Source organism: Lepisma saccharinum, chromosome 10 (assembly GCF_977018435.1).
Source record: "Lepisma saccharinum chromosome 10, izLepSacc3.1, whole genome shotgun sequence".
NCBI classification, from domain to species: Eukaryota; Metazoa; Arthropoda; class Insecta; order Zygentoma; family Lepismatidae; genus Lepisma; species Lepisma saccharinum.
Window position 1 is genome coordinate 81,779,717 of NC_139238.1, and position 27,437 is coordinate 81,807,153.

The following is a 27,437-nucleotide window of genomic DNA, read 5'->3' on the forward strand; positions in this document are numbered from 1 at the left end:
CTATAAAAGTTCCCATTATCTCAAGCCAAAGACGTATACGTAGTTTTTCAGTAAAACAGATCTACTTCAGAAGACAAACAGAAATTTGTAGTGTGTACAATGAAGATATAAACATAGCTTACGATGATAACTCTAAGAGTTTATTGACAACTGAATGTGATATTGTTAAAGATACCTTATGTTTCGTTCACCCGAAACATGGATTTTTGAGTAACTTTGAGAGATGTATAATAGTTACTATAACAAAGAATGTGCATGAGATGTATAACTATTGCAATATGACATGCACTAAGAATAACAATGATCTAGAGTTTTACAAATTTAACGTTTCTACCCAAGCTTTTGTTGGAAACAAAGAATATAATCGTACTTTACGCATTGTATGTAAAGATATTGAAATCAATTATCAAGTAGAATTTCAATATGGTGTTACTTTAATTCATTTAGGTTGCTCATGTTATATTAAGTATGATGAAAGACTTCATATTAGAAGTACTTTTCCTTGTATATTACCTACAGATACTACCGCTAGTATAAGTCGTTTAATTCCATTAACATGGATAGATATAAATAACAAGAATTTAACCATACCCTACTTATGTCATAAAGAGGAATGTCACCTAAACTTAAAAGATACGAGATATGAAATATCTATTATTTTATGGTTAACAATACTAACTTTACAAACATATCTACTCATATTTTATATAATATGGAAAGTGTATATAAACACATGTGAGTGTAAGAGACCACGGTCTCATAATAGAAGGTTAAGAGTAAGAAATATGAATATTTCAAGACCATTACCTTCCCCACCTGTTATTCGCTATGAGTCTGACAGAAATTATGAAGAACCAATTCATGTAGTAAATCAAGTAGATCCAAACGAATCAGAGTATATAACTATTGAACAAGCCAATAGGCTACATACCGTGTAAATCTTAAGGACATTAGGTTGTCAATTGTGTAACAGTACAACACCATGTTATAAAGTATAGTTATATACTAATATATTGTGTGTATATTCCTTTGTATAGGAATGGAACATGTCACTATATTAATTAACTAGTGAAATTTCACAAGGACTCAACAAAAGTTCATATTAAGGTAAAATAAACCGTGCAGTGTAGTGCTACGATTTAATCGTGCTAACACAAACAATCTTTCAAAGTGTTAACTACAGACATAAGTGAACCTATATTGCAAATATAGTGAAATTTGAACTGTGTTATAAAGACAGAAAAAAAGTGTAAACATTATTTTTATACATGAACTTACCCTATATGAAAATAATGTTACGAATATCTTACGTATTATAATCAAGCAAATCGTCAGAAGATATATATATATATATATACATACTTACATATTCATGTAATCCAATATAATCAGTATAATCACTTAACTACATATTAATCAATTATTTATATCATACCATATATATGTTAACCTTCTATTATTAACAACAAATATGTTATGTTGTCATATACTTATAAGTAATTAAGTTTAATTACTTTATGTTTTTTTTGTGTAAATATGCAATTGGTAAGGTTGTAAGATGATAGTTATTTCTCGTCAAAAGAAAAAGAAATAACGAAATCATGAGTATTCCAGGCATAGATTCCCAAGCTCTTATACAGCTCATGTTAGCTGAAAATGATCCATATGTCAAGTGGCATATAAATAAACAAGTAAGAAATGTTAAGAATCGAAGAGAACACAAATTGTTCACAGCATATATAATGCAAAATCCAATCTTAGTATTGGACAAATTTATTCGATATGCCTACGATAGAGCAAATATTTTCTATCGATATGGAGAAATCGAACCAATTTGTCAACCTTTTAAGACAAACTTAAAAGAGTTTATGTGTTTTGCCTTAAGTAAATGTAAAAGGACACGAGAACAGAATTTGTTACACCAACATGTTCTCAAATGTATATTCAGAGTAATAGAAGAGTATCATGAAATTATTGTACCAAAAGAATCTAGTGTGTTTAATACCTTTACTTTGTTATGTACGGAAGAAAAACCCTTCCCTACATTGATAGCCTATTCTCATGTATCAGAAACAGAGGCTAAGCCTAGTCTGCTTAGAGCTCTTCTTACAGAAAATAGTGTAAGGATCTCATTAGATCCCTTTGATCGTTTTCATTCAATGAAAAACATGTATGATGCTATGGAATTAGTATCACTTAGCTTTTTGGTCAGGTTGTATTCCTGAATATGAGTGATAAATGAAAGCCTTAATGTCTAGCATTTTAATCAATTTCATTTTCATTAGTATCATTAGTTATATATTTTAAGTTTAAGTAATACAAAAAAAAAGAGGTATAGAGAATATTTCTATATATATATATATTCATCATTCCAATCTATAATTTGGATTGATTATATAGATCTTTTTCATTTTTTTTGTTTGTTCAGGTTATGCATATAACTGTTTACTCTTTTTGAATGTGCAGCACTTTATTTGTAAGCTCCAGTGAAGTTAGCTTCTCGAGTGTTGAACCAATAGCTGATTAGTTCTTAATCAAAGAAACACCAGCACTTAGTGTATCTTCGACGGTTTACTCCGATACGATCTGCATAAGTAATGATATTAATTACCCATTTGTTTGTGATAAAGTCTGAAAGAAACCCCAAGAATATATAGAAGCTATCGCAGCCTAAAGCCTTGTAAATATCAACAAGACAGATTGTATTTCACCAATTTCACCACACAGAAGCCCCAGAGAAAATGAAACATCGGGAGATATTTCAATCTCAGGTGGAGGGTATTGTCACACCTAGAATTTTAGTCACCCACCAGAATCGAACTCAGTAACTTTATTCCGACTACCATATTCCTTTGACCATAACTTTCCTTTACGTTATTCATTGCTCAGCAATGGTAAGTTTTTAAGAGGCTTACAAGAGCTCTTTCGACAAGGAAATTGCTTGTTCATCGACTTGGCAAGAAGCCACAACAGGATACAGTTTATCTCATATGTCAGAGGTCTGCCCGCATTGGTTAATAATCTGCATTGTTTGCCTTCCGGAGGGAAGCACGCTTTGTCAAGGGTTATCCCAGCCAAGCCGCAGAAAGAAATAAGGAGCTTCCTGTTTGTTTGTAGAGTCGATAAGGTCACGCCACTCATATGCCTCGAGTGAATGATCAATTACCATGATTTCCTTATCCAACCTTACAAGCCCAAAGAGCCAAAAACATTAACCTTTCATATATGGTAATAGGAACTTTCCCAATTCTTTAGAAACTTGTTATTTCTTAGGATTTAACATAAGTCAGAGTTCAAAGAATAACACGTCAGTCAGAGGGCGCTAGTAAAGGACCCCACCCAGTGACAAGCCTTTTTCAGTTGTATAAAAGCTTAGGTTTTGCCTCAAAAGTCAGTCAGAGTCAGAGGTGGACAGAGAGTGAGACAGTCAGTTCAGTTCTTAAGTTCTCAAGAGAGATTCAGAGTCTTTAGTTCGAACTCAGGTTCAAAGCCTGAGTTATGAAGCCAACTTCACTAGAAGCATAGCTGCAAGGTAATGTATGTGTTTTTATATATTTTTGTATACCATTAGGCCTAACGGGCCCATGTAATTTGAATGTTCATCGTAAAACTCCAAAGGAAAGGAGATTCGATCAAGCAGATCAATATGTACACTTCGAACGATCACTCATGGCGAGTGAATACATTAGGGTCTGTATAAAGCCCGATATTGTAACATTTACTAAAGAATATATGTTTATTAAGTTTATCTTTGTGTTTCTCTTTTATTTATCTTGATTTCAGAAGGTAATGCATACAAGTTTCTTTCCAAGAGTCATAGTTATAGAAGTAGTGTCTAATCTCTACGGAAATGGTAATGGTGAATGTCAGTTGCTTTAAATTCTTAACTCTTAGAAGTTAAGTGGTGGAACCCCCATATGTATATATATTGCCCTTTTCTCTTTGTATCTTGTACTCTTCTGCCGGGAGTACAGATGAGAAAAGAGTGTACAGCCCAAGAACCTAGTTCTGTGTCAGGTGAGCGCAGTGGCTGTGAGATCCCTGGTGAGCCCCGGCAAAGATATGTCCCACGGACTCTGAGGGTAGCCTAGTGGTAGACTTGGAAGTCTATGGTTCGAGTCAGGGTTCGTGACAATACCAGGGTTGGCATTTTGCCCGTTTTTTTTTTTGAAAAAACCCAACCTCCTTTTTTTAAAAACCTGGGCAAAACTGGGTTTTATTGTTTTTGTTTTTTTCAGGTTATGTTTATAAATATATATATATTTCAAAAATGAAATACACTTTTCCCTGATAGTAATAGATTGGAACATTCAATTTGTATTGTTTTAGATCACTGAATCAAAAACTATTTAATATTTTCTGTTAACATAGTTGAGAATTGACAATCAAAGTCTCACACCTTGAAATGATTAAAGTAAAACATACATAACCCCTACTGCAACAGCCCACTGATGGTACAGGCCTACTTACCGACTGCCCGCCGCACTCCCACCTGATCCTACTCTGAGGCAAGAAATCAGCACGATGAAACCCCCCCCCCCCCCAGTTGTCGTTGAATGTTTTCATGACATACTCATTCGTAGCTCCCCAATGTAATCATGATGGTGAGTGTTAACCAGTCTCATACACAGGCCGAAATCTCAGGAGACTCAAACCTCCACACGTCCCAAAGCCAGAGCACAAAGCATGACCGCACAGCCACAGTGCAGGACAAATGATTAAATTAAAATACCATGTTCTGAAAAATTTGACCAACAGTTTGATTCTACTCTTGCTGAATGATGTAACAGTTAATATATCTATGATCAGTTCCCAGTGTTGTGCATTTGCAATACTATACTAATACTTGATAGCTGTGGTGGTTTAGTCAACCTCCATGGCAGAGTGGTTAGCACAGCATGCTGCAATGCCAGGAGTCCTGGGTTCGAATCCTGGTTCAGAAGTGGATGTTTGTCCCAATGATAATACAGAGAAAATAGAGAGAAAAAAAGATACTTCTGCTTAGGGGTATTACTTTTATTACAAATGTGAAAAAAAAGTAGACAGGCTGGCTGAAGACCAAGGTTCAAATATTGAGGTGTGTCATCTAAGGTCGGAATTATTCTGGTCTTGTCCCTGCAAAAAGCAACTCTGGAACTCACACAGCCTCAAATCAATGGGTCCAGGAGGGTAAAGGCAGCCAGAGTTTGGTTGTGATCGCATCACCTCCAAAATGGCCGAGATCAAGAATATGCCACGCCCTACCACAATATCCTCTGAATGTGCCTTCATGGCTCAGTGCTATATGCATGGGGAACTTTACTTTTACCTACTATACAACATACGGTAGCTGCACACACACTTTTAAATCTGCTTCAATACAGTTTGTTCACTGTTTTGTTTTCCCATTATTTTTGTGGATGTTTCAAGTTTAAATATCTCTTCTGTGTATTAACCATGCCAAAATTATAAGGCTGGCATATTTAATTGTCTGGACTGATTTAATCTAAACGGAATACCGTATCCATCCTCCAAAACATCTGGTTGTTATGAAACTAACAGTTCCCATGGACAAAACATTAGTGGCCCCCATTTGGATCTCAACATACATATGCACTATATTGTTAAAAAATCACTTCTCACGCTATAGCTTAAGAAATGTTCTAAAATATTTAAGTCTCTTTTCCTAATGTCCAAAAATGTAGTTTACGCAGATATTTGAAAGTGGCATCAGAATTTAGAGCTACCTGAGAATATGAAAAATCAATTTTTCATCCATCATCTTGAAATGCTTTCAACAAATGCAAATGCAAAATAAAATCATTCCCTGGGTGCAACATGAATTTCAGCTTAAAAACTCTAAATTTGCTAGAGATATCATGGTCTCAAAATTGGTGACTTTCCCCCACCTTTTGTAAACCACACACTATATTACAGAGTTTTTACTAAAAGCTTCAAACTCAAGCAATGTCCTAACATAGCTGAGACTTGGTTTCCTTAATCTACAAGAATCTAATCTCAAATATTTGCGTAACTTAAAGCTCTTGCAAGGCATGTTAAATTTTTCATCATCTTTAAACATGGTGACAAATTTTTCTCAAATATAATATGACATCAATCTTTTAAGTTATTTTCTAACTCTAACAATTGCAACTCAAAAGCTTTACATTTATGGCAAAATGTATGTTTGCGATTTTACCACCACTCCTCTCCTAAACTATGAAATATATAATTTTAAAAGTTTTACTGCAAAATTGCAGACTGGATTATCTACGTACAATGACTGAGTTTAGTTCCTTATACTACAAAAATGCATTATAAACAGTTTTGGGGAAAAAGAGAGCATGGTATAGAGCATGCACTCGTGCAACATTAGGAAAATCAGTTTTTCATTCATCATCTTGGAACACAGCTGCAGAAACATGTTATCATGGTCACTAAATAGATGACTTATCTTTCTTTGCCCATCCACCCCACCCTTGCTTCTCCTAAATCATGCATTATGTTCCGGTAATTTTATTGTGAATTTACAGTGCAAGTAATGTCACAATGGTCCTGAAAGTATTATGCACAAAGATCGAAATTGTAGTCTCTATAAAGGTTTAAAGGTTTGAAAATGTCAAAAATGGTCAAAATATGAAAGAATATGTAGGATATGAATTGTATTTACTTGAGTACCCCACACCCCCTATTTTTAAGAAAAAAAGAAATTGTGGTAGATTCTGAGTGTGCTCGACTTGTTGGGCATAGAGCTCCTAACCACAAATAATATTTATCCTACATGGGCAAGCAACCCATTAGGTTCAATCAATGCACTGAACTGGAAGGAGGGAGGGGTCACTGTCTCAGTGTAAAGCATTGGAAAGAAAACAGATCGTTTCCACACATACTGAATTTTGAGGAATGAAGTCAATCATTTGAAAAGTGTTTGATTTAATTATACCACAGTTAACTTTATTCTACTTTGACGACATTTCAAGAAAATGTACAACTCAATTCTCCTTTGTAATGTTCATAAATGGAAAAATTCATTGTAAAAGTTGATTGCCACAGGTGAAACTATGTGGCTTGCCCACATACAGAAGTGACTGATATCTAAAGAGTTACCACATTTCACAATTATAAACTTTTTTGTTCAATGTTTTATCTAAATATTTCAGATCCTTTTGATTTTTGTTTACTGGTTATATGTTCATATTTCTGTTAAAAGTCTATTTCTAGCATAAAAAAACCCACTGTGACTTGTACCACGTTAATTATTTTGAGTATTATAAGCTTGACTAAGTCTTTATTTTACAAGTTTTTTTCAAAATGTTGACAATTCTAGAACCTCACAATTATTTAAAGCAATAATTTAAAATATTTTCTGAAGAAGAAAAAAAAACACAGTTGAGTGAGTTTTTCCAAGGTGGGTTTTTCTGAAAAAACTTGCGTGGGGAAAACTGGGCTGGGCACACCTGGGCCAACCCTGGTCAATACCTATATTTTTTGCTCACAGAGCTAAGTTATGCTGGAACACATTTCTGCAAATTTGGGTGCAATTTTATATAAAAAATAATAAATAGCCTCCGACATAATTGTAGCATATAATAAAGCCATAAATCTAATAATGATTAAGTTTTGAAGTCAAGTATTGATTTTGTGATCAGCTTTTTTACATGAAGATTGAAAGTAGTAGAATATTCTGAGCCATTTAGGGAAATGCAACAGTAAGTGCTTGGACTTTAAAATAAATGGCATATTTGAATTCATTGAACCCAAAAAGATATAATTTATACTAACATGATATACCAGGTGGTTATAATTAAAGTGAGGGTGTTCAGAGTGGTACAGCATGGGCTGTAATGAGAGTAGCAGTCTGAAACTTCGTAGATAAGCTAATGAAGCAATGCGCTCGCGAATTATGCAAAAAAAAAAAAAAAAAAAAGTTCCAATTTTCGCCACCAGGGTTAAAGCGTAAGCAGTCAAAACGTGTAATTTTCCGTAATTCTGACGTCAAAGTCGGTGACATTGCCTAACCATTGCGTGAGCTCCCTGGTTGTTGTTGGTGACGCTTGTTGCTTTTTCCTTTAGTAATGTTCATGTAATTCGAATAGTGAAATTGTAGCGATATTTTATTACAAGGAGTATTGTTTTCTGCGATTTATAGTGTTTTTCCTGTAACTATACCCAGTTTTGACTGCTTAGAGTGTCATTTTTTACCCTTGGAGAGAATTGGAACTATTTTTTTTTTTTTTTTTTTTGCATAATTCGCGAGCGCATTGCTTCATTAGCATATCTACGAAGTTTCTGGCTACTTCTCTCATTACAGCTCGTGCTGTACCACTCTGAACACCGTCACTTTAATTATAACCACCTGGTATTTTTTTTTTCGATTTTATGGCTGTTGTAATTGATACATTTTGCCAGTTCCCAACCCACTACCAGACTTGCATAACTGCTTTCTTTGATTTGACCAAAATCATCGTAACTGTAGCAAATAATCTGGCATTTTTAAAATGTTAAGGTTCAGCTAGACCTTTGGCCAATGACAACAAAGCCATTTTCGAGATTTTCTCTTCCTTCAAAAAACCGAACTGTGAAGAATTACACTGGCTTAGAATTCCAGTGTTGCTACACGTCTTAAAAACCTGGAAAACAGGGAAATGTCAGGGAATTTGGCTTGTCAGGGAATTGTGCAGATCATCTGGAATTGGAAACTTACAAAGAAAAGGGGGTCTCTAGAGAATATCTGGGAAATGATCGAGTGGATATACAGTGGAACCTCAATTTTACATTTCGCAATATAAACTTTTTACATTTGCATAATGTAAAAACCAGAAACTTAAAATCGGGGTTCCACTGTTTGTGCAAAAATTGCCTGGATATCAGATTCAATCACTTTTACAAGGCTCCTGTATACTAGTCATCTCCCACAAGTAAAAAATAAATTTCAATTTCAGTGGAAATAATACTGTGGATAATCTGGATATCAAATATCTGGACAATTCAGATATATGGAATTCTGGATATCCTGATAATCTAGATATCAGAATATTTGATATCCAGATATTTGAAATCCGAATAGAAAGTTATCCGATATCCAAATTTGGCCATCCCTACCCCACACATTCTTGATTTTGAAATGTTTTTTAGAGGTGATATGATCAGCAACATACTCTGACCACCTTTACTCCACATGGTTGCTACCAGATACCCATTTATTTGAGGCTGGGTGAACCACAGGAATCAAACCCATGTCTCCTGCAAGGCAGTCTAGACTAGCTTCCCCACCCCACAAAAAGGAAACATGCTGTTAAGGCTGGTAATGGGGACATGTTCTCATGAGGCCATTTTGCAGATTGAATGCATTGAGTAGGCAAATCTATGATCTTGCCACTGAGGGTTCTGGATTTAGGGAAGGCTGTTCTTTTGTGTCTTGTCATCATCATCATCATCATCACCACCATCATAATTGACCAGAAGTTAGAGAGAAGTGATACATAAAGATAATTTCAACAACAAAAAAAATCTTTAGAACTTTTGGAGTGTATCTAGAACATTATATTCACCTTCCCAGATCCAACAGGCCCTATAACTGCAACCAGTTTACCAGGAATGAACTCTATGTTGATCTGGGATAAAGTATTTTCACTGGCTGAATTCCATTTCCCACTTGCATTTGTAATTGTAACACCCAAAGTTGGCTGTTCACTGTTATCATTCTTGTAGGGGAAATTGTCAGCTTTGCTTGGAGTGTTTTCTTCATACAACAGAAAGTCCTGGAATAGATAAAAGAAGCCTTACCAGTTGCACTTATATTTTATTAATCAAGTCAATGGTACAGTTCTCTTCTTTCTCAAATATACAGTACAATAATTTTGTGTAAGCCACAAAAGGATGTTGATCGAAATTCTATCAAATCTGTATCAGACAAATCACAAAAATGTATGTGGCCGAGTGAAGCCCATAGTTGTTGCTCTAATTTCAGACTAGTTCATTTGTGTTTATGTTCAATTTCTTTTGTTGTTTAAAATTGGTTGAGTCTCCTCGATGCTACAATGATAATACAGGGTGATTTATATAAAACTGACACATTTCATTATCAATGTATGCGAACGAGAATAAAGCTGGCAACATGTTATTGCATCTGAAATGTAGCACAGATATGGGAATTTAATAGCTTTTAGATTGCATGCTGAGGGCCTCCCCGATGGCGCAGTGGTAGCATTGTTGCCTTGTAATCAATGGGTCCCAGGTTCGATACCTGGTGGAGGCACAAGTGGTTTGGATCCCACTTTAAACTGTAAGTCCAGTCTCGATTAGCCTTACTGTGCATAAAGTGGACTTAAAACAATAAATAAATAAATAAATAAATCAACATTGCATGCTGAAAGTGTCCTTTCCTCCCTTCCACCTCCTGAAGGCACAGTTGGACGCATTGTCCCATGTTCCTGGTCATTCATTCGAGTAGGCTGTTGTCAATACCAGTGATATCATTTGTAATGCTCTCCTATTTGTCCAATGTCAGAGGGTGTGTGATATATACTGTTTCCTTAAGATACCTACCCAGGACCAAGTTGAGTGAGGTGGATCAAATCAGAAAATATCGGTGGCCATAATTTTCAGGGAATTATTCGGTCCTCAAAGACACTTTGGATCAGCGCCAAGAAATCATTTGGTGCATAGCATGTGGGCCATGCTGTTGAAATATCCGTGTCATTCAATTGGTCAACAAACACCATAAAAATTCATAGTGTGTACTGCATTTTCACAGCGACCGAGACAATATGGCAATGAAAGCTACCAAATCCAGCACAGATTCGTAACTTTTTTTAGAATCTTGAATCTTCCAGATGTCCCGCGTCATGTGAGACTAACATGAAGCATTGAGATGTATTTCTATGGAAGTTAGACATGACTGAAATGTGTTAGTTTTATGTGAATCACCCCATACTATTGTGTTGTAATCAAGGAATTTCAAAAAGTTCGATCCCCTGTGAAGGCATATTGCAAAGTAGTTGTAAGTCTAATTTAAACTGTAGACCTATCACGATTAGCAGATCTGAGTGTAAAGTGAATCTAAAATTGGTTGCCACTGTCCTTTGTGTGTTTATAGTTGAGGTGTTATGAATGATGGTCTTGCTAATCTTGACCTGTCGATCACCTGTCAGTGTAGTAGACCCATTAGTCAACAACTGTCAAGAGGTGATATTCTTAATTCCTTTGAAGAAATCTTCCTAGATAAGGACTGTCAACTTGATTTGTTGTTGTGTGGCTAGTGACCCTGCTATGTGTATGTAATCTTTCTATGTGTAGTATATTTCATCATTTTAGTTTAGTTCTTCGTCTGAGGAAGACCCTGATACAGGGTTGAAACGTTACCTGTTAAGTGTTTTTTATCTTAATAAACTGCCTTGGTCAGCAACTTAGCGACTTTGATTATGAAATGTATAGCCATTACAGCAACTTTGATTATGAAATGTATAACCATTACAGCGACTTTGATTATGAAATGTATAACCATTACAGTGACTTTGATTATGAAATGTATAACTCACCTGGAGACGTCTGATGGCTACTAAAAGCTCTGCAAACAGTGTGATAGCTTGAGGGAAGAAACTAGCCATTGATATACGTAGAGTGTTAATAAGAGAAGTGATAACGAATAGCTGAAAAACATAAAAGAGTTACATTATGCAATTATATAAATAGCTCAAGACTTACAAAGATATTCCCCTTAATCTTTGAGTAGTTTGTGTGTCACCTCTTCATAAACTTTTATCTTTTCGTATAATATCCAAGAAACTAGAAGTTAAAATATACAAAACAGTTATTTTGCCTGTAGCCATAGGCATAGCTAGAACTTTATATTTGGGTGTGCACAAAGAAAAAATGAGTTCATGTACCTTTTTAATAGCATATTTTGCAACACAATCACTTGGCTCTTTAACTGCACTGATGTTTGTAAAGGAATATAAATTCACTAAATGACAGTGTTGGAAATTTCTGAATATATGTAGTAGAAAAAAATCAAATTGCATAGAAATTACACACACAAAAAATGTTCATAAATATTACAAACAAATACATCAAAATACACGTTATCTATAACAAGAGACGTCTGTCAAAAGATACAATGTTATTAAACTCATCAATAACTTCATTTACATCAATAGACGAAGCTTTTTCCTGTTTCACAAATAGCAAGAGCAGGGCTTCCAAACCACCCTGCTTCTGAGTTGCTCTTAATTTAGTTTTAACTTGGGTAAGCTTGGAGAAAGCTCTCTCACACATTCAGCTTGAGACAGGCATAGAAGAAAGGCGCTGCAGTACAGAGTAGAATGCAGTAAATATCTTCTTTCTCCAACAACTTCTTACAAACTGCCGCTTATTTTCTCTCTTATTGTAATATCTGTATTTAATTCTCTTTGAAAGCAGCCCATTAGGGTGATCCTAGGCACACCCGGCACACCCTCTAGCTACGCCTATGCCTGTAGTATTATATGGATGTAAAACTTGGTCCCTTACATTAAAAGAGGAACATAAATTAAGAGTATTTGAAAATAAAATCCTTAGAGAAATACTTGTACCTAAAAGGGACGAGGAGACAGTTGAGTGCAGAATGATAAATAATTTAGAACTGTATAATTTGTATTCATGTTCCAATATTATTAAAATGATTAAATCAAGAAGACTTATGTGGCACAAATGGGAGATGAAAGAAGAGTTTACAGGATTCTTGTTGGGAAACCTGATGGTAAGAGACCTGTAGGAAGGCCAAGACAAAGATAGAGGGATAACGTTGTGATGGACCTAAAGGAAATCGGTAAGGATGGAGAAGATTGGATTGATCTTGCCCAAGATAGGCTTGTGTTCCTTCAGCCATAAACCTGGTTTAAGAAGGCTAGGGAGTTAGTAGTTAGTGTGCCATTGTGGCTCAACCACAAATTGAAGTCTTCCGGGCACCTGACTGCCATACAGGAGACATGGGTTCAATCCCTGGGGTGTGTTGATCTAAGGTCAGAATTTTTCCAGCCTGGTACCTGCATAAAGCAAACTTTCGGTACCCCATTCTGCTTTGAATCTTTTTTTTTCCTTTCAATTTTTGTGTCGCGTTTCTTCCACTTCTGGCTAATTTTGATGATGAGGATGAGTGAAGATTAGATGGAAAGAGGCACTCCCAAAGAACACTCATGCCTCAGTCAGAACTCAGTGACATATGCAGCTTGTCTTGTAATCAGAGACGTTAGGTTATTCAGTTTGGGAGGACCAAATCTGAAATTTTGAAATGTGTTTGTATGAAACTATTAGCAGAAACGAAAGCTAAACAAGACAACAACATTATACAGGGTGTCTCATAAGTTTACAAACAATTAAGTCAGTGGCAGATTGTAACCACACATTCACGATTATCTCGAAAATGGCTAGTTTGCAGACCCATGTTTACTGGGACTTTTTGCTTCTATTATCATGTACTTTCACCTGTGTGAGTTTGCGCTATTACTTTCGTGACACTCTGTATAATGTTGTTGTCTTGTTTAGCTTTCGTTTCTGCTAATAGTTTCATGCAAACACATTTCAAAATTTCAGATTTGGTCCTCCCAGACTGAATAACCTAACGTCTATGATTTATTTTTGACAGGTCCAAGATAATTTATTCTTATGTGAAAATTATCACAAAAAATGAATTTATCCATTGAAAATGGGAACGTACCACAACACTTTAGAACTACACATTGATCACACCCAGGGCAACTTGCAAGAACACAAAGCTCTGAAGTTGAAGCAGGTAGAAATTTGAAGTCTTGGAACATTATCAGTCATTGGAGAACTCATAGTATATATCTCGATCCCCTACTGTTGACTGCAGCAGAGACTTTGATTCCATCTGTAAGGGAATGGTAATTTGTAACAAAAAGTTCGAATCCCTGGTTTCTAGGAACTTTGAGCAAGGGCAATAGCCTCAAGGCAGGCAGATTCTATGACTGGTTACAAACCGGTAAGCAATGAAGGAGTGGAAATTTTGTAGATTTACATTTGCTTCTGAATAATTTCTTCAGACTAGCAAGTTTGTTCCCCATGCAGTGCTCCAGTTCTGCTAAAAATTTCCCTGAAAATTTTATATAGTATTAATTTAAGGTTAAATTTTAATCGATAAAAATTTTGTTGGGGGTGGGGGAACAGTTGCAAATCCTCTCCCCTAACGACGTCCCTGCTTGTAATTTTTGTGAAAGGTTTGTTTCAAAGTGACGCATGTCTCCTGTCACGTTGATGTGAAATCTCCCTTAGTAGTAATGAATTGGGACAGTAGACAATCTCAAGCCTTGCCTGGATTCTGGAACTGTGTGTATTATATTGTGTGTTAACCAGTAGGGTTTGAAGGCTGATGTCATGGACTATGTACGAGGGCAAATCAAAAAGTCTTTGCCCCTATATTTTATTCAGCCGAAATAATAAACATGCAGGGAAATCAAAATATAGGAATTGTTCTATTCTCCCACATAGTCACCACAGCGGTTCAGGCATTTGTCCCATAGCACCACTAATTTTACTGTTGCATCCACACGGGCAATGTTTTCCATTGTGAGGTGAGGGCGTATAGGGACAGGGAGATTGGGCCCCATGCTTTCTTGATCACGACCGAAGGTTGGGGTGATGTGATCAGCACCACAGCCCTGGCTGCCTCAACCACCCCCCTTCCCTGAGTTTCCTCCAGGTACCCACTTTATATGACGCTGAGTGGATGCCGGAGCCACTTGAACAGGTGGAAAAAATCCTGGTTCTCCCCCACCGGGGATCAAACCCGGGTCTTTCGCATTGCAGTCAGATGCCCTAATGACTGAACATTATTGCAAATACATAACACACTAAAAATGCTGACCAAGGCAGAGATTTATTTTAAGAAAACACACTATACACACTGTGTTTTAAAATAAATGTCTGCCTTGGTCAGCATTTTTTGTGTGTTATTGAGCTTGGCTTAACAGGGTTATTATTGCAAAGTACTTCAAAGACTAAATTAGTGAAGCCATGTATTCTCTCTGTTTTATTTTTCACATAATATAGATATGGATGTTAGTAATGATAAAGGAGATGCTATAATACCTTTTGTGCATTGATTGTATTCCCAAGAAGAACATACATTACCACAGTAGTGCAGATTTCTGTTTGGACAGCTACTAATATGAATGAATAGTTAATGCTGCGAATATATGAAGTTGCTCGAAGTCTTTTTATTTCTAGCCTGAAAGAAATTTTTTTTATGAGATTGAAAGTGTTTAATTATATTGTTGATATTATAATAATTATTAAGATTAATTTTAGCAAGTCGACCCATGAAATGTGTTACTTTCTGAAAGATATAGAAATATATTTTTTCTTGGGTCTAAAGAATTAAACAAAATTTTAAAAATGAAAGTTAAATATTTTTGCCTTGAAACTGCCAGTATTATATAACACTTTAAAAGGCAATTGGCAACCAAGAGGTGAATTGCGTTTAGCAAAGATTTACACTTTTATGTGAAAGTGTGCCAATTTTTTTAGATTTTTGCAATTTAAGGCAATTTTAATGTGCTAAACAGCCAAATTAGAAGTCAGTAAGAATTGCCAAACTTCAAAATACATCTTTAATACATTGATTTGACATGGAATTACTCATACATGCTTTTTTTAAAACTGTTAATTTAGTTCTTGTGTGAGAATCGAACTTATATTAAGTGAAAATCATTTTGGAATACCAAACAAGAGGTACATAGAATATTAAGCTGTAAATAAGCATAAAAGACAAGGAAAAACTTTTTAATGGAAAGGGTGCCATGTTGACTAGACAGTTGTTTGTTTCTGTACTTTTTCCAATAAGTCATACTTTGAACCATTGTTTCAAAGTAGTTGTGTTACAAGTAACAGTTACTTTTGTGAGAAATTATAACTAACAGTTATTTTTTGCAATAGAAGTAATATTATGAACAATTACTTTATGACACTTAAATTGTTAACTTGGAAATTTTTAACGTGGGGAAATAAATAAATTTGGCAATTCTGCTTCCAACTATATGTCTTCTGTGGATGCTAAGTTGAAAGAGTTTTCACGGAATCGCGTATGGCAGGGAAGCTAGGCTTTGATGCATAATAATTGTAGAACATACATGGTTTTTTGCAATTCGTTTCTAATTGGGCATGAAAACTTTAGTGTTTTGCATTCATTGTGAACATGGTAGTTGAGCTAGAAACTTACAATTACGTACTTTTTCACATACCAGTAGCTGTAACTGAGTTACTTTTTGAAATGAGTAACTGTAACTCAGTTAGTTTTAAAAAGTAACTTTCCAGCAGGTCCTCCTCACTCAAACAGCTGACAATGAGGTGCTGAACTGAAGGACACCTCTTGCACCCCCTCCTAGCAAGAATCCTTACTGCCTGTGGTGTCATCAGAATGACTCAAGGGATGTTAGAGCGGATGCGACAGAGCTTCTTGTGAAGCTGTCGTTCCTACATCGATGCTGGGGGCTGCCATTTTGAACAACTACTGTAACATTTTTATCATAGAGTGCTATGATACACTAGTAATTTTTGTATTAAATCTACAAGCCACATCTCACAATTGTCTTATTCCGCTGTCATAGGCAGCTGCAACTAGTTTTGGCTTATAACTTTTTAATGACACGTTTCTGAACTGGGGTTCCTCATCTCATATTAGTAATTGGGTCAGTATCCGACCACCCTGCTAGTTTAATTCAATGTCATGAAAGCATCTTGTGCATATATATATATATAATCTCATTAAGTCTAATACTATTCATTATAGTAGTGATGTGAGATATATTGAAATGTCACTACTGAGATTGGGAGAAAATAATATCTCTCCCGATCCTGACTTAAGAAATTTGTTTCCCGAATTTTGGGATTCTGAACAGTAGGGGAATTTCGAATGGTCAAGTATTAAAAGTACTTTGATGTTTATTGCCCTATAATTGTCATATTTTTTTTTGAAAATGGCAGGTTTCTTTTTAGAAATGTAAAAATAATTCCTTCAAGGAGAAATAGTATGTAAATTATAGATGTTCACAGTATAAGGAAAATCCTCAAAGTTCATCATCCATGTTGGGAGATGAGGACAATGTTTTAACCAGTGCTTTAGGCTTGTTGAGAGGAGTGGGCCTCGTTTACTGTTTCTGAGCAAGTTTTTAGTCTCCCCTTACCTTTTTAACATGTTGTGTGCACCCTATGCAGGTCCCTTTACAACCTTGCACTTTTAAGCTTTCTCAAGGGGCTCTTTAACTTTAAGAGGATTTTCCTCGTATACTTTGAAGGGTGAAAAATGTGCCGATTCACCCCAAAGTTTTAACTCATTCCATTTCCCATCCCCAAAGTTGGTATCTTCTTTATATTTCTTGTTCCGACTAAAAACTTCTCTCCTGTTAACTTCTACACCTACTTCACCTGAGATCTTAGTAATTAAACCAGATATTACTAAATTTGATTACTTTTCTTGTGAAGTAAAGTTTACACTTACCTTCTGACCAACTTGACAATTTTAGCAAACATTTTCTCCCACGTATACATTTTAATTATTCGAATACCTGAAATAATTTCATCCATGATTTGTACTCTTTTATCTGTACTACAAGATACTTTTAATCTCAATTTTGAAGTTATGTTTGCTAATGAACCTGCAAGAAAAGAATATTGATTCTTACTAATAAGTATAACCACATATTTATGGTGAATAAAATATCAAGATTATGGTACAAAAACTGGGCGTCTTTCAGGATCAGAAGCAGTATATAATATGGCATTTTGGTGTTAAAATGGTAAATTTAACCCTAAATTGGATTTTAAAAACTACACTTATAACACAAAGAAAAAAAACATCTCTTCTAATAGTAAGTACATTTATGTAGCTATCATAGTATTAAGTTTATTTTTGTGTAAAGGACTCCATTTTTGCTTCTCAAATATTTACAGGAGAATTAATCAATTTTCCTGAATTTGCATAACTCATAGAAAAATTCAGACATCAGAAAGTAGCGCATCTGTATATAAACCCTAAATTACATGTTGAATAGTTTATTTCACATATTGCAGTTCATTTCACCTCATTTTGTGACAAAACATGATATAAAAATGCACCTCACACCTTCAAAAACATGAATAATGAACTTTGCACTGTGATATTTCACATTTTGTGTTTCCATCAAAAATGAAATATGCATGCCTTTATTAATAAGTAATTACAGTGGCACTGCAATTATACCTAGTCTAGCCATAAATGCTGTTACACACTATTTTGTGAGTAAGTTGAATATGGTTTCAGATTTTTAAATTTTCTATAAGTAATGTTACACTTACATATATTATACACAAATAGCACCAATGAATTTTCAAAATGTCCGCTTTTTGCCCTCACACAGACTCGAAGTCTCTCTGACCAGGCATCTATTGCAGCAGGAATGGTCTCGATGGGAAAGTCCACCACTGCTGCCATCAAGGAGCGCTTTTAACTTTCAGTTCTAGGGTGCCTCTTCTTGCAGACAGTCCCCTCTAGCACCAGCCACAGTTTGTAGTCCAGGGTTTTGAGACCAGGGCTATCAGATGGCCAATCAACAGTGGGATTAAAAAAAATAGTACAATGTTGTCCAGTCACTGTCGCATCATCCTCGCCTTATGAACTGGAGCAGAATATTTCTGGAGCCTCTAGGGTTCATTGTGAAACATTGTTTGGTTCAATGGCATCACAACAAGGTCCAGGACACTTTCCACATACATTTTCGCACAGGTTTCTAAGCCCTTCTCACAAAAATGAAGCGTGGTGGCACTCTCATAGTTCACCCCCCACTACACCATGACTGAGGAGGGCTGGTGGCATCTCTGAACTCTCTCACGGACTTCTTGAAAGCTTGAAGCACATGCCATTTCATTTTGGTGGTTAAAACTTTCTTCAGTGCTGAAGAGAATCCTGCCATGCAAATTAGCACTGTACCGCTGCAGGAGCCGTCTCGATTGCAGTTCCCTCTGCATCTTCAGCTGTGGAGTCAGAAAATATCCAGTACTCTTCCGGTAAGCTCCAAGTCCAAGGTCTTCATTATGTACCCTGGACATTGGTGATCAGAAATTTTCAGCTCCTGTGCCATCATCACTTCCTTCCAGATGGGATTTCGGTGGACATGAGCCGCCACTGTTGATACGGTGTGAAGTTGACCCACTCTTGGGTGATTTTCATGCTTCCAGTCTCGGTGCATCTCTGGATTAGTCCAGGACCTGGCTATGGTTCTGTAGGAAAGTATGAATGTAGAGAATTTTTTTTCACCAATACTTAGTAGGTGTTTTAAGAAGTATTTTTGACTTGGATGGACTTCCACCACCTGGTACATTTTCCCGCTATTACAACATCAAAGATGGCGGCCACTCCATCACAAAACTTCTCTTATCTCTGCTAATATTGACGTGATTATGATGGAAATCGAGTCAGTATGTTGTAATTTCTATTTAGAAGGTGAATGAAAATAATTTGTAAACTGTTTTGTCTTTTGTTCATTGTTTTTCTGCTTTTCTTTCACATAAAAAGATCCATAGATACTTCCACAATACATATTGCAATAAATTCAATATTACTGTTGAATTATAACACCATTAAGCCTTGTTTCCATGATTATGAAAAACTAAATATGCTGACCAAGGCAGTAATTTATTTTATTAAAAACATAAACTAAGCGTAACGTTTCAACCTTCTAGCAAGGTCTTCTTCTCCTTCCAATTCTTCCCTGGAATGCAAACAAGAAAAAGGAAAACAGAGATGAGGAAGAGGAAGGGATTATCTACGAAGTGAAATGTAAAGAATGTCAGAGTGTGTACATAGGAGAAACGAAAAAAAGGCTGAAAGACAGGTTGAAACAACATAGGGATGATGTTCGACTTAAGAGAGAGAAAAATGCAATATTTAAACACACGAGAGAAACAGTACATGACATAGAGTGGGATGAGGCTAAGCAGATAGGAAGGGAGAAGAGAATGCTAGTGAGAAAATGGAAGGAAGCCAAGGAAATAGAAAAGAAAGGTGAAGAAGACACAATGAACTGGAATGGGGGACTGAAGTTAAACAAAGAATGGAAGAAGATGTTAGAAAGAGTGGAAAGGACAAGAGAGAAAGAGGAGAGGAAAAGGAAGAAAAATGAAGGGAAAAGAGCGTGAGATTAAAAGTCCAACCACATTCTATATGGAAGTAATTGTGTTTAGCCGTTTAGGTGAAAGTAAAGTTGGCAAGTGAAAGTCACCTGCTAGAAAGTTCCAAACAACTTTCTAAATAGTCTGGAGGGAGTAATGTTTGTGTGTATATATAATACCCTGTTTTTGTATCTTGTTGCTTTTGTACTTGATACAGAGTCTGAAGAAGATCTTGCTAGAAGGTTGAAACGTTACGTTTAGTTTATGTTTTTAATAAAATAAATTACTGCCTTGGTCAGCATATTTAGTTTTGCATTACTCTTGAGTTTGTTTTTAAGTCCACTTTATGCACAGAGAGACTCATTGGGGCTGGATCTACAGTTTAAAGTAAGTTCCGAACCACTATATGGCTCCCCTGGGGCATCGAACTCAGTCCCCATTGAATAAAAGGCTACAATTGTATGATTTGGTTTATTTATCTTTGCTTTTCTACCACTTTTAGCTAATCACGAAGATGAGGATGAATGACGACATGATGCTATTGATGAAGCACCCATGGCCAGTTTGGGATTCAAACTAGGGACCCCTAGCATTGTACCGTGCTGTGATAAAAGGCGACGAATTTACCACTGTGTCAATAATCATAATGCACTGATGCCATCAATAAAGTGGTTTAAAAATGTTTACCAAGAGTGATTATATTGCATATATATTGAGAGAAAGGACAAGAGAAAGGGGAGCTGTAATCTAAGAGATGAAAGGGAAAACTTTGTAGAAGAGGATGAAGAAATAAGGAGAATGTGGAGAAATCATTTCAAGAAATTGCTGAACGTGAAAAAAAGAAATGCACATGAAGTGAAGGGAAAAGAAAACAGGAAGGGAAAAATGAATCTCGTGTAGAAAGAAGTGGAGGAAGCACTGAAGAGAGGTATAGCACCTGGAGTAGATGAAGTGTCAGTGGAAATGATACTAGGAGCAGGAGTGATTGGTGTGCAGTGGCTGTACAGAGTGTTGAAAACAGTGTGCCAAGAGATTGGACAAAGGGGCTAATAGTTCCCATATTCAAGAAGGGTGAAAGAAAGGAATGTATAAACTGCAGAGGAATAACACTAATGTGCCACTCAGCAAAGGTGTATGAGAAAATATTAGAGAAAAGAATAAGGGAAGTAACAGATCCGAACATGAGAGAGGAACAGTATGGATTTAGAAGAGGCAGATCAACAGTAGACCTCATATTCACCATAAGGCAAATGCAGGAAAGGCACTACGAGTATGGAAATTATTTGATTATGGCATTCCTAGATATAGAAAAGGCATATTATAGCATAAACAGAACAAAGATTTGGAAGTCTCTAGGAGAGAAAGGAGTCAAGGAAGAGATAAGTGTGTAGAGTGCAGAGCACATACAAGGTGAACCAGAGCTGTGTGAAGACACCAGCGGAACAGGGAAGTGCTCTTTTCCCACTGCTCTTCATAATTACAATGGATGCAATTAACGAAGAGGTGGGGAAGAAGATAGGAGAGGAAGAGATGAAGGCCGTGTTGTTCACTGATGACTTAGTAATATGGGGAAACAGAAGAAGTACAAAGACAGCTTGATAGTTGAATGAGGAAATCAGAAGAGCAGGAATGAAATTCAGTGCAGAAAAGATTGAGGTGCTAATAACAAGAAGAAACTGAGCCAGAAATGAACCAAGAATAGAGATGGACACGGACGAGTTGAGGGTAGTGGAGAGCTTCAAATATCTAGGAAGCATAATTGAGAGAAGTGGAAGAATAGATGAGGAGGTAAACAGAAGAGGAGAAATGGGTGGTGGACTACATCAAAGTGTTCGAAGATTAATATGGAACAGGGATGTACCTATGAAATGCAAGAAGGTGATATACACCGATCCATTACATTATGACCACCCACCTAATGTGGTGTGGGACCACCTTTATCCCGCAGAACTCGATGAGGCATCGATTCAACGTGGTGACGGAAGGTATCCTGGGGTATCTTATGCCAAAAGCGCAACAGCAGATCCTCCAGTTGGCATACAGTGTGGGGGTGGTGGTGATGTAGCACGTACCTGATTCTACAAGTCGAACCACGAATATTCAATGGGGTTGATATCCGGGCTATGTGGCAGCCACAACATTAAAGTTAATGCACTGTCATGTTCCTCGAACTAGTCCTGCACAATCCTGGCAGTGTGGCATGGTGCATTGTCCTGTTGGAAGTGGCCGTCACCAGCAGGGAACACTATTGACATGAACAGATGGATGCCTCCCCCTGGTGCAGTGGTAGCGTCATTGCCTTGTAATCAAGGGGTCCCAGGTTTGATACCTGGTGGAGGCACAAGTGGTTCAGATCCCACTTTAAACTGTAGGTCCAGTCCCGATTAGCCTTACTGTGCATAAAGTGGACTTAAAACACCAACTCAAATCAAGAAAATCAAATGAACAGATGGACTTGGTTCCAAATAATGTCCAGATACCTGAGAGTTGTCAGTGATTAGTGTACCAGAATAATGGGCCCCAGTGTGTCCCATAAAAACATTGCCCAGACCATCACACCTCCTCCACCAACCTGTCTCCACCCAACCGAGCAATCACGTGCCATAGCTTCTGATGGAAATCGGCGTACATGCACTTGGCTGTCGATATGATGAACCAGGAATCTGGATTCATCGGACCAGGCGACCTTTTTCCAATCATCCATGGTCCAGTGTCGATGATTTCCTGCCCACTTAATGTGCTTCTTTCAGTGGAGTGCAGTCAGCATTGAGGTACGACTTGGTCTTCGCTGAACCGTGTGCAGTGAAACATCCTGGTCACCACTGCTGTACCTGTGGGCGATTTCTCGCACTGTGGTCCTGCGGTCGCTTTGAACAATAAGCGACATCCACCGCTGGTCTCTGGCATCAATGAACCGCTGTTGACACATGGCTGGACGATGTGTCGTTGTTTGTCCACCATTGCACCACTTTCGATACGTGCTCACTACAGCAGCATGAGAGCAGCCAACAACCTGCGTTGTTTCAGAGATGCTGGTACAGTCATGTTCAAAAAATCTGTCACATGGATTTTTTCTAAGTCCAACGTCTTACGAAATTATGTTGGTAGCTCTGAAACAAGGAAGTGTTGTGAAATATACGATCTTCCAATCAGAGTGAAGTTCGATTCGGCGGAGCAGGAGGCGTGACTCACGGTCATGTCCACAGGAAATTCAACCAATGCAGCATTTTCAAATATGAGATAACATCCCCATTGGTTAAATATTGTTTCAATAACGCGAATCGGCAGAAAGATTGCGCAAAAGTTTACTTTGTCGCTTTAATTGACTTTAATCGTTTCAAATTAGTATTAAATTGTCCCAATTATAGTTCACGAACTTAATATATGTATTCATGTATGTGTTTGACAATCATATATATCACTCCTTAGAACAATTTTCACATTGTTTTCACTACGTGAGATGACATTTCATTTACATTTACGATAAAATAGTGGTTTGGGTGTAATAACAGTTTTCATTAATTAATTTAGAGATGTATTTTTATTTATTGAGTTAATGATTAGGTTAATTCGTTATTTTTCGCGAAAAGAGGGATCCACAGCTGAAAGAAAATACACAAATTGCATGATTGAGGTCAAGAGTTCGTTTTAACATCACTTTTTGCACACATAGGCTAATCACGACTCGGGATACATTTAAATTGGAATGTGAAACATTATGCGACCTGACTGGAACTCGGAAAAGGACACACTGATTACAAGACGTCGATACATTACCGCTATGGTCTGGCGAACGCCAATAATAATGAGGGGGTTGTGAGAGTGAGAGAGGGGTGACGGAGAGTAGAAAATAAATAGTAATTTTGGGGGTATTTAGTGTTATATTTATACACATACAAACCTAAGAAAATATTTATTTTGATACATGTGTGTGGGAGGGGGGGGGCGAAGGGAGAAAAGAGAGGAACAGAAAGATATTGGGAGAGATGGGACGAAGAGGTGATTATAGAAAATGTTTTATTTGACGTTCAGTAATAAAAACAATCAAATCAATAATGATTATCTTATAAATACCATATTTATTGTAAATTTGTTTTAGAAATGGGGCCGGGAGCTGTTTGTTTAAGTACAGTGCAGGATAACAAGTGGAGACACATAGTGGTTCGTATCTCACTTTAAACTGTAGGTCCAGGCCCGATTAGCCTATCTGTGCATAAAGTGGACTTAGAATTCAGTAGGAAAATAACGTCGATCTAGTATTTTTGATTTTAGATGCGTTGAGACCACTAAAATTACCATTTCTTATAATAAGAAACCTGTCCTCATCTTACCATTTTGAAAGAGAGAGAGTTAATTGTATAATCTTTCGTTGTTAATTTCAAAGAAGACTAATTCAAATAGTAACAATGGGGACGAATAAAGCTTACGAAAAGTTTTTGCCACCGTGGGGATTTGAACCTACGACCATTAGAGTGACAACCCATTGCGATAACCACTACCCCACGCGTTCGTTCCTTCATAGGGCATGATTATAAGTTAAGACCACTTTGTTCAATGTGCATTAGAAATATAATCCCCACCCGCCTCTTTATAAACAACACACCAAAACGCTCCTTTGTAGCAAATGAAATAAAGGTGGTATGAATGTCACAAAACATTTAAGCAAAATCCACTATATTTACGACGCAATCGTTTTACATGGAGAGGCTACAGCTTCGAAAATTGAGGTTGTGGTTTGATTCTAGTTGTAGGATACCCCATAGGTATTGATAAGCCAAGGCTCTAGTGTGCACTAGATTGGTTCATTTGTAGTGACGTGCTCAGGAATTTGTAAAGAGGTATGTGAATTTAAAAATGTGTTAATGCTTAGTTTTTAAACAGTGAACTCATATTTTAATATCTCTCTGTCAATCTCACTATCTGACTTAGGAACTTATTAGTATTGCAGGAGTCATACTGAAAAGAAATTTCACGTGACAATAACGAGAAATTAGATTTACGGAAGGAATATTTTTCATATTTTAAAACCTCGAAGGGCCTTGGGCTATCTCCTGACTGTCAATCTCCCTTCCACAATCCTACCTATAGTTGTGGAGATCTTCAACTGGCAACGAGGTGACGTTGGTCAGCACGTCGAACCCTCAGCCGTTATAGAAGATATATGAAACCGGGTTACACCAGTCAATCGTAGCTCCCCAATTTCCTCACGATGGTGGGTTGCCGCCGGTCCTATACACATAGCAGGCCGAGAACCCAGGACAACTCGAATCCATGCCGTCCCGCTGCAGTTGGAGTCCAAAACTCAGTGTTAGACCGCACTGCTACGGAGGAGGAGAGTTTTCATATTTTATTTCTTATAAATGTCGACAATACATTAAATCTATTACGCACCAAAAATTAGTGGAAAAAATAGCTGGTTCTATAAGAGATTCGAACCTTCGATCTTCACTCAACTAGGCCGCTATTTTTAACAATTTCCCATTTTCTCACTCAATAACCTTCGTCGAACGTTAACGTTTATCTTAAGAGTCGTTAGCAATCTTGTAAACCTTATTAACCTATCTGCTGTCTATCACAAATTTATTTTACAACCTGGAGTAGATTTTGATGTCTGCAATTTAGAACTTGACTTTCGTGGTAAGTAATTCTCTACCGTCTACTATAATAAATAAATCAAAGTCTACATATCTCATATTTTGTAAATGCGAAATGTCATTGTTAAATGTTACAAACGATTTCTCATTCGACCGTTAGTTCCAGATATAGCCACAGCATTCTGGAAACCAGCGTGAAACGTGTTTCCCACATTTACAAGGTCAGGTGAACCCTTATCAGTTGTATTAGATGTCTGTGAACATGTTACTTCATACGTCATGGTCCTGTGGTGGATTTCTTCCCCTTCCCCTTTTACCTTGAACGGTAGTAATCCCCGACTGGGCACGACGAATCAATCACAGAAAAGCAGACTGTCTAGTAAATCTCATGGCATGTATTATTTCGAGCTCCTAGGTTTTGGAAAGTGAAATAAAAAAGTATGTAACATAAATTCATAATGGTTGACTTCTTTGGGTATTATTTCATGTCTCTTTTCTACTTACTCCTCTGAAACTTTTTGTCTACTGTTTTCAGTAGATCAAAAGGTGTTTTGAAACATCTACTGTGTTCATATTTTCAAAAAGATATAAATGCAAGAAATAATAAAGGGGAATGAAATTCATATTTACAGCCAAAATATTAAGCTTAACATATTATACGCTATACTGAATAAATTAATTTCACTTGCAGTTTCTCTACTGTACTGGTTTCAGTAGATCAATAGGTGTTTTGAAACATCTACGTTAAGATTTTTTAAATTTGAATTACAATTTGTGTGCATCAAAACTTCGGGTTTTGATGCACGGGGCTGGACCCCGTCACCCTATACGGGGCCCAGCACCTTATCATGACAAAAATAAAAGCGTGTCTGAAAACTAAAATATCCTTACCTGGGTTAAAAGCTGAGACTGTAAAGGGACAGTCAGCACAAACAAGGACAAAACACAGGACAACACGCACACAGTCCTACGAAGATTATACTAACAGTAGGTCCAGTCACCAGAGCCTCGTTAGTCTGCAAAATGCAGTTCAGTGTGTACTACATGGAAGTGAGGTTGGTTTAGATTTTAAATAGATATAAAAACAAATTGTTAGTGAGGAGGAATAAAAAGCTATATTTACAGCTGACATGCTGAGCTAAACACACTACAAGGGTGTAAGGGATGACCTTCCACGAAGTATGTACACCCAATTGTTGCTTCCACGTAGTACACCCAGGACTTCAGTTTTGCAGACGAACGAGGCTCTGGCGACTGGCCCCATGGCCAGTATAATTTTCTGTGTTGTCCTGTGTTTGGTGCTTGTGGGTGCTGAGTGCCTCTTTACAGCCTCAGCTTTTAACCGAATTCAGAATATTTTAATATTTTAATTACAACAGGACGTTACTTATGTTATTTTTGTTCTGCTAAGGAGCTGGACCCTGTATAAAGTGACAGGTGCAAAATAGCCTAAGTGCTGATACACCCATAAATTCAATTCAAATTCAAACACTACATGCAATATTACATGTAGTACTGAAGAGAATGCTTTGGCTATATCTGGAACTAATCTACTATATCTACTATATTTACGACGCAATCGTTTTACATGGAGAGGTTACAGCTTCGAAAATTGAGGTTGTGACGTGGCTGCTTTTAGTGGTAGATAATGGTATGGCAAGGTTCCTGCGTGCATTAGCCAGTAATTTCCGAGAAAGAAACTTCAATTTTTTTTAAGATGGT

General features: G+C 36.8%; 1 protein-coding gene across 4 annotated transcripts in view; it reads right to left on the minus strand.

Moving 5' to 3' along the window:
* The window catches only part of LOC145993985 (ATP-binding cassette sub-family C member 4-like), a 214,712-nt gene that overhangs the window by 109,120 nt on the left and 78,155 nt on the right, over positions 1-27,437 (minus strand). For 3 of the 4 annotated variants that reach the window (XM_083130019.1, XM_083130017.1, XM_083130018.1), the window contains exons 7-10: positions 17,474-17,630; positions 15,067-15,205; positions 11,520-11,630; positions 9,531-9,740 (exon numbers count right to left, since the gene is read on the minus strand). In XM_083130019.1, the coding sequence (XP_082986145.1) occupies positions 9,531-9,740; positions 11,520-11,630; positions 15,067-15,205; positions 17,474-17,630 (617 nt within the window). The remainder of the gene's footprint in view (positions 1-9,530; positions 9,741-11,519; positions 11,631-15,066; positions 15,206-17,473; positions 17,631-27,437) is intronic. The other variant, XM_083130020.1, reaches the window with a different exon arrangement.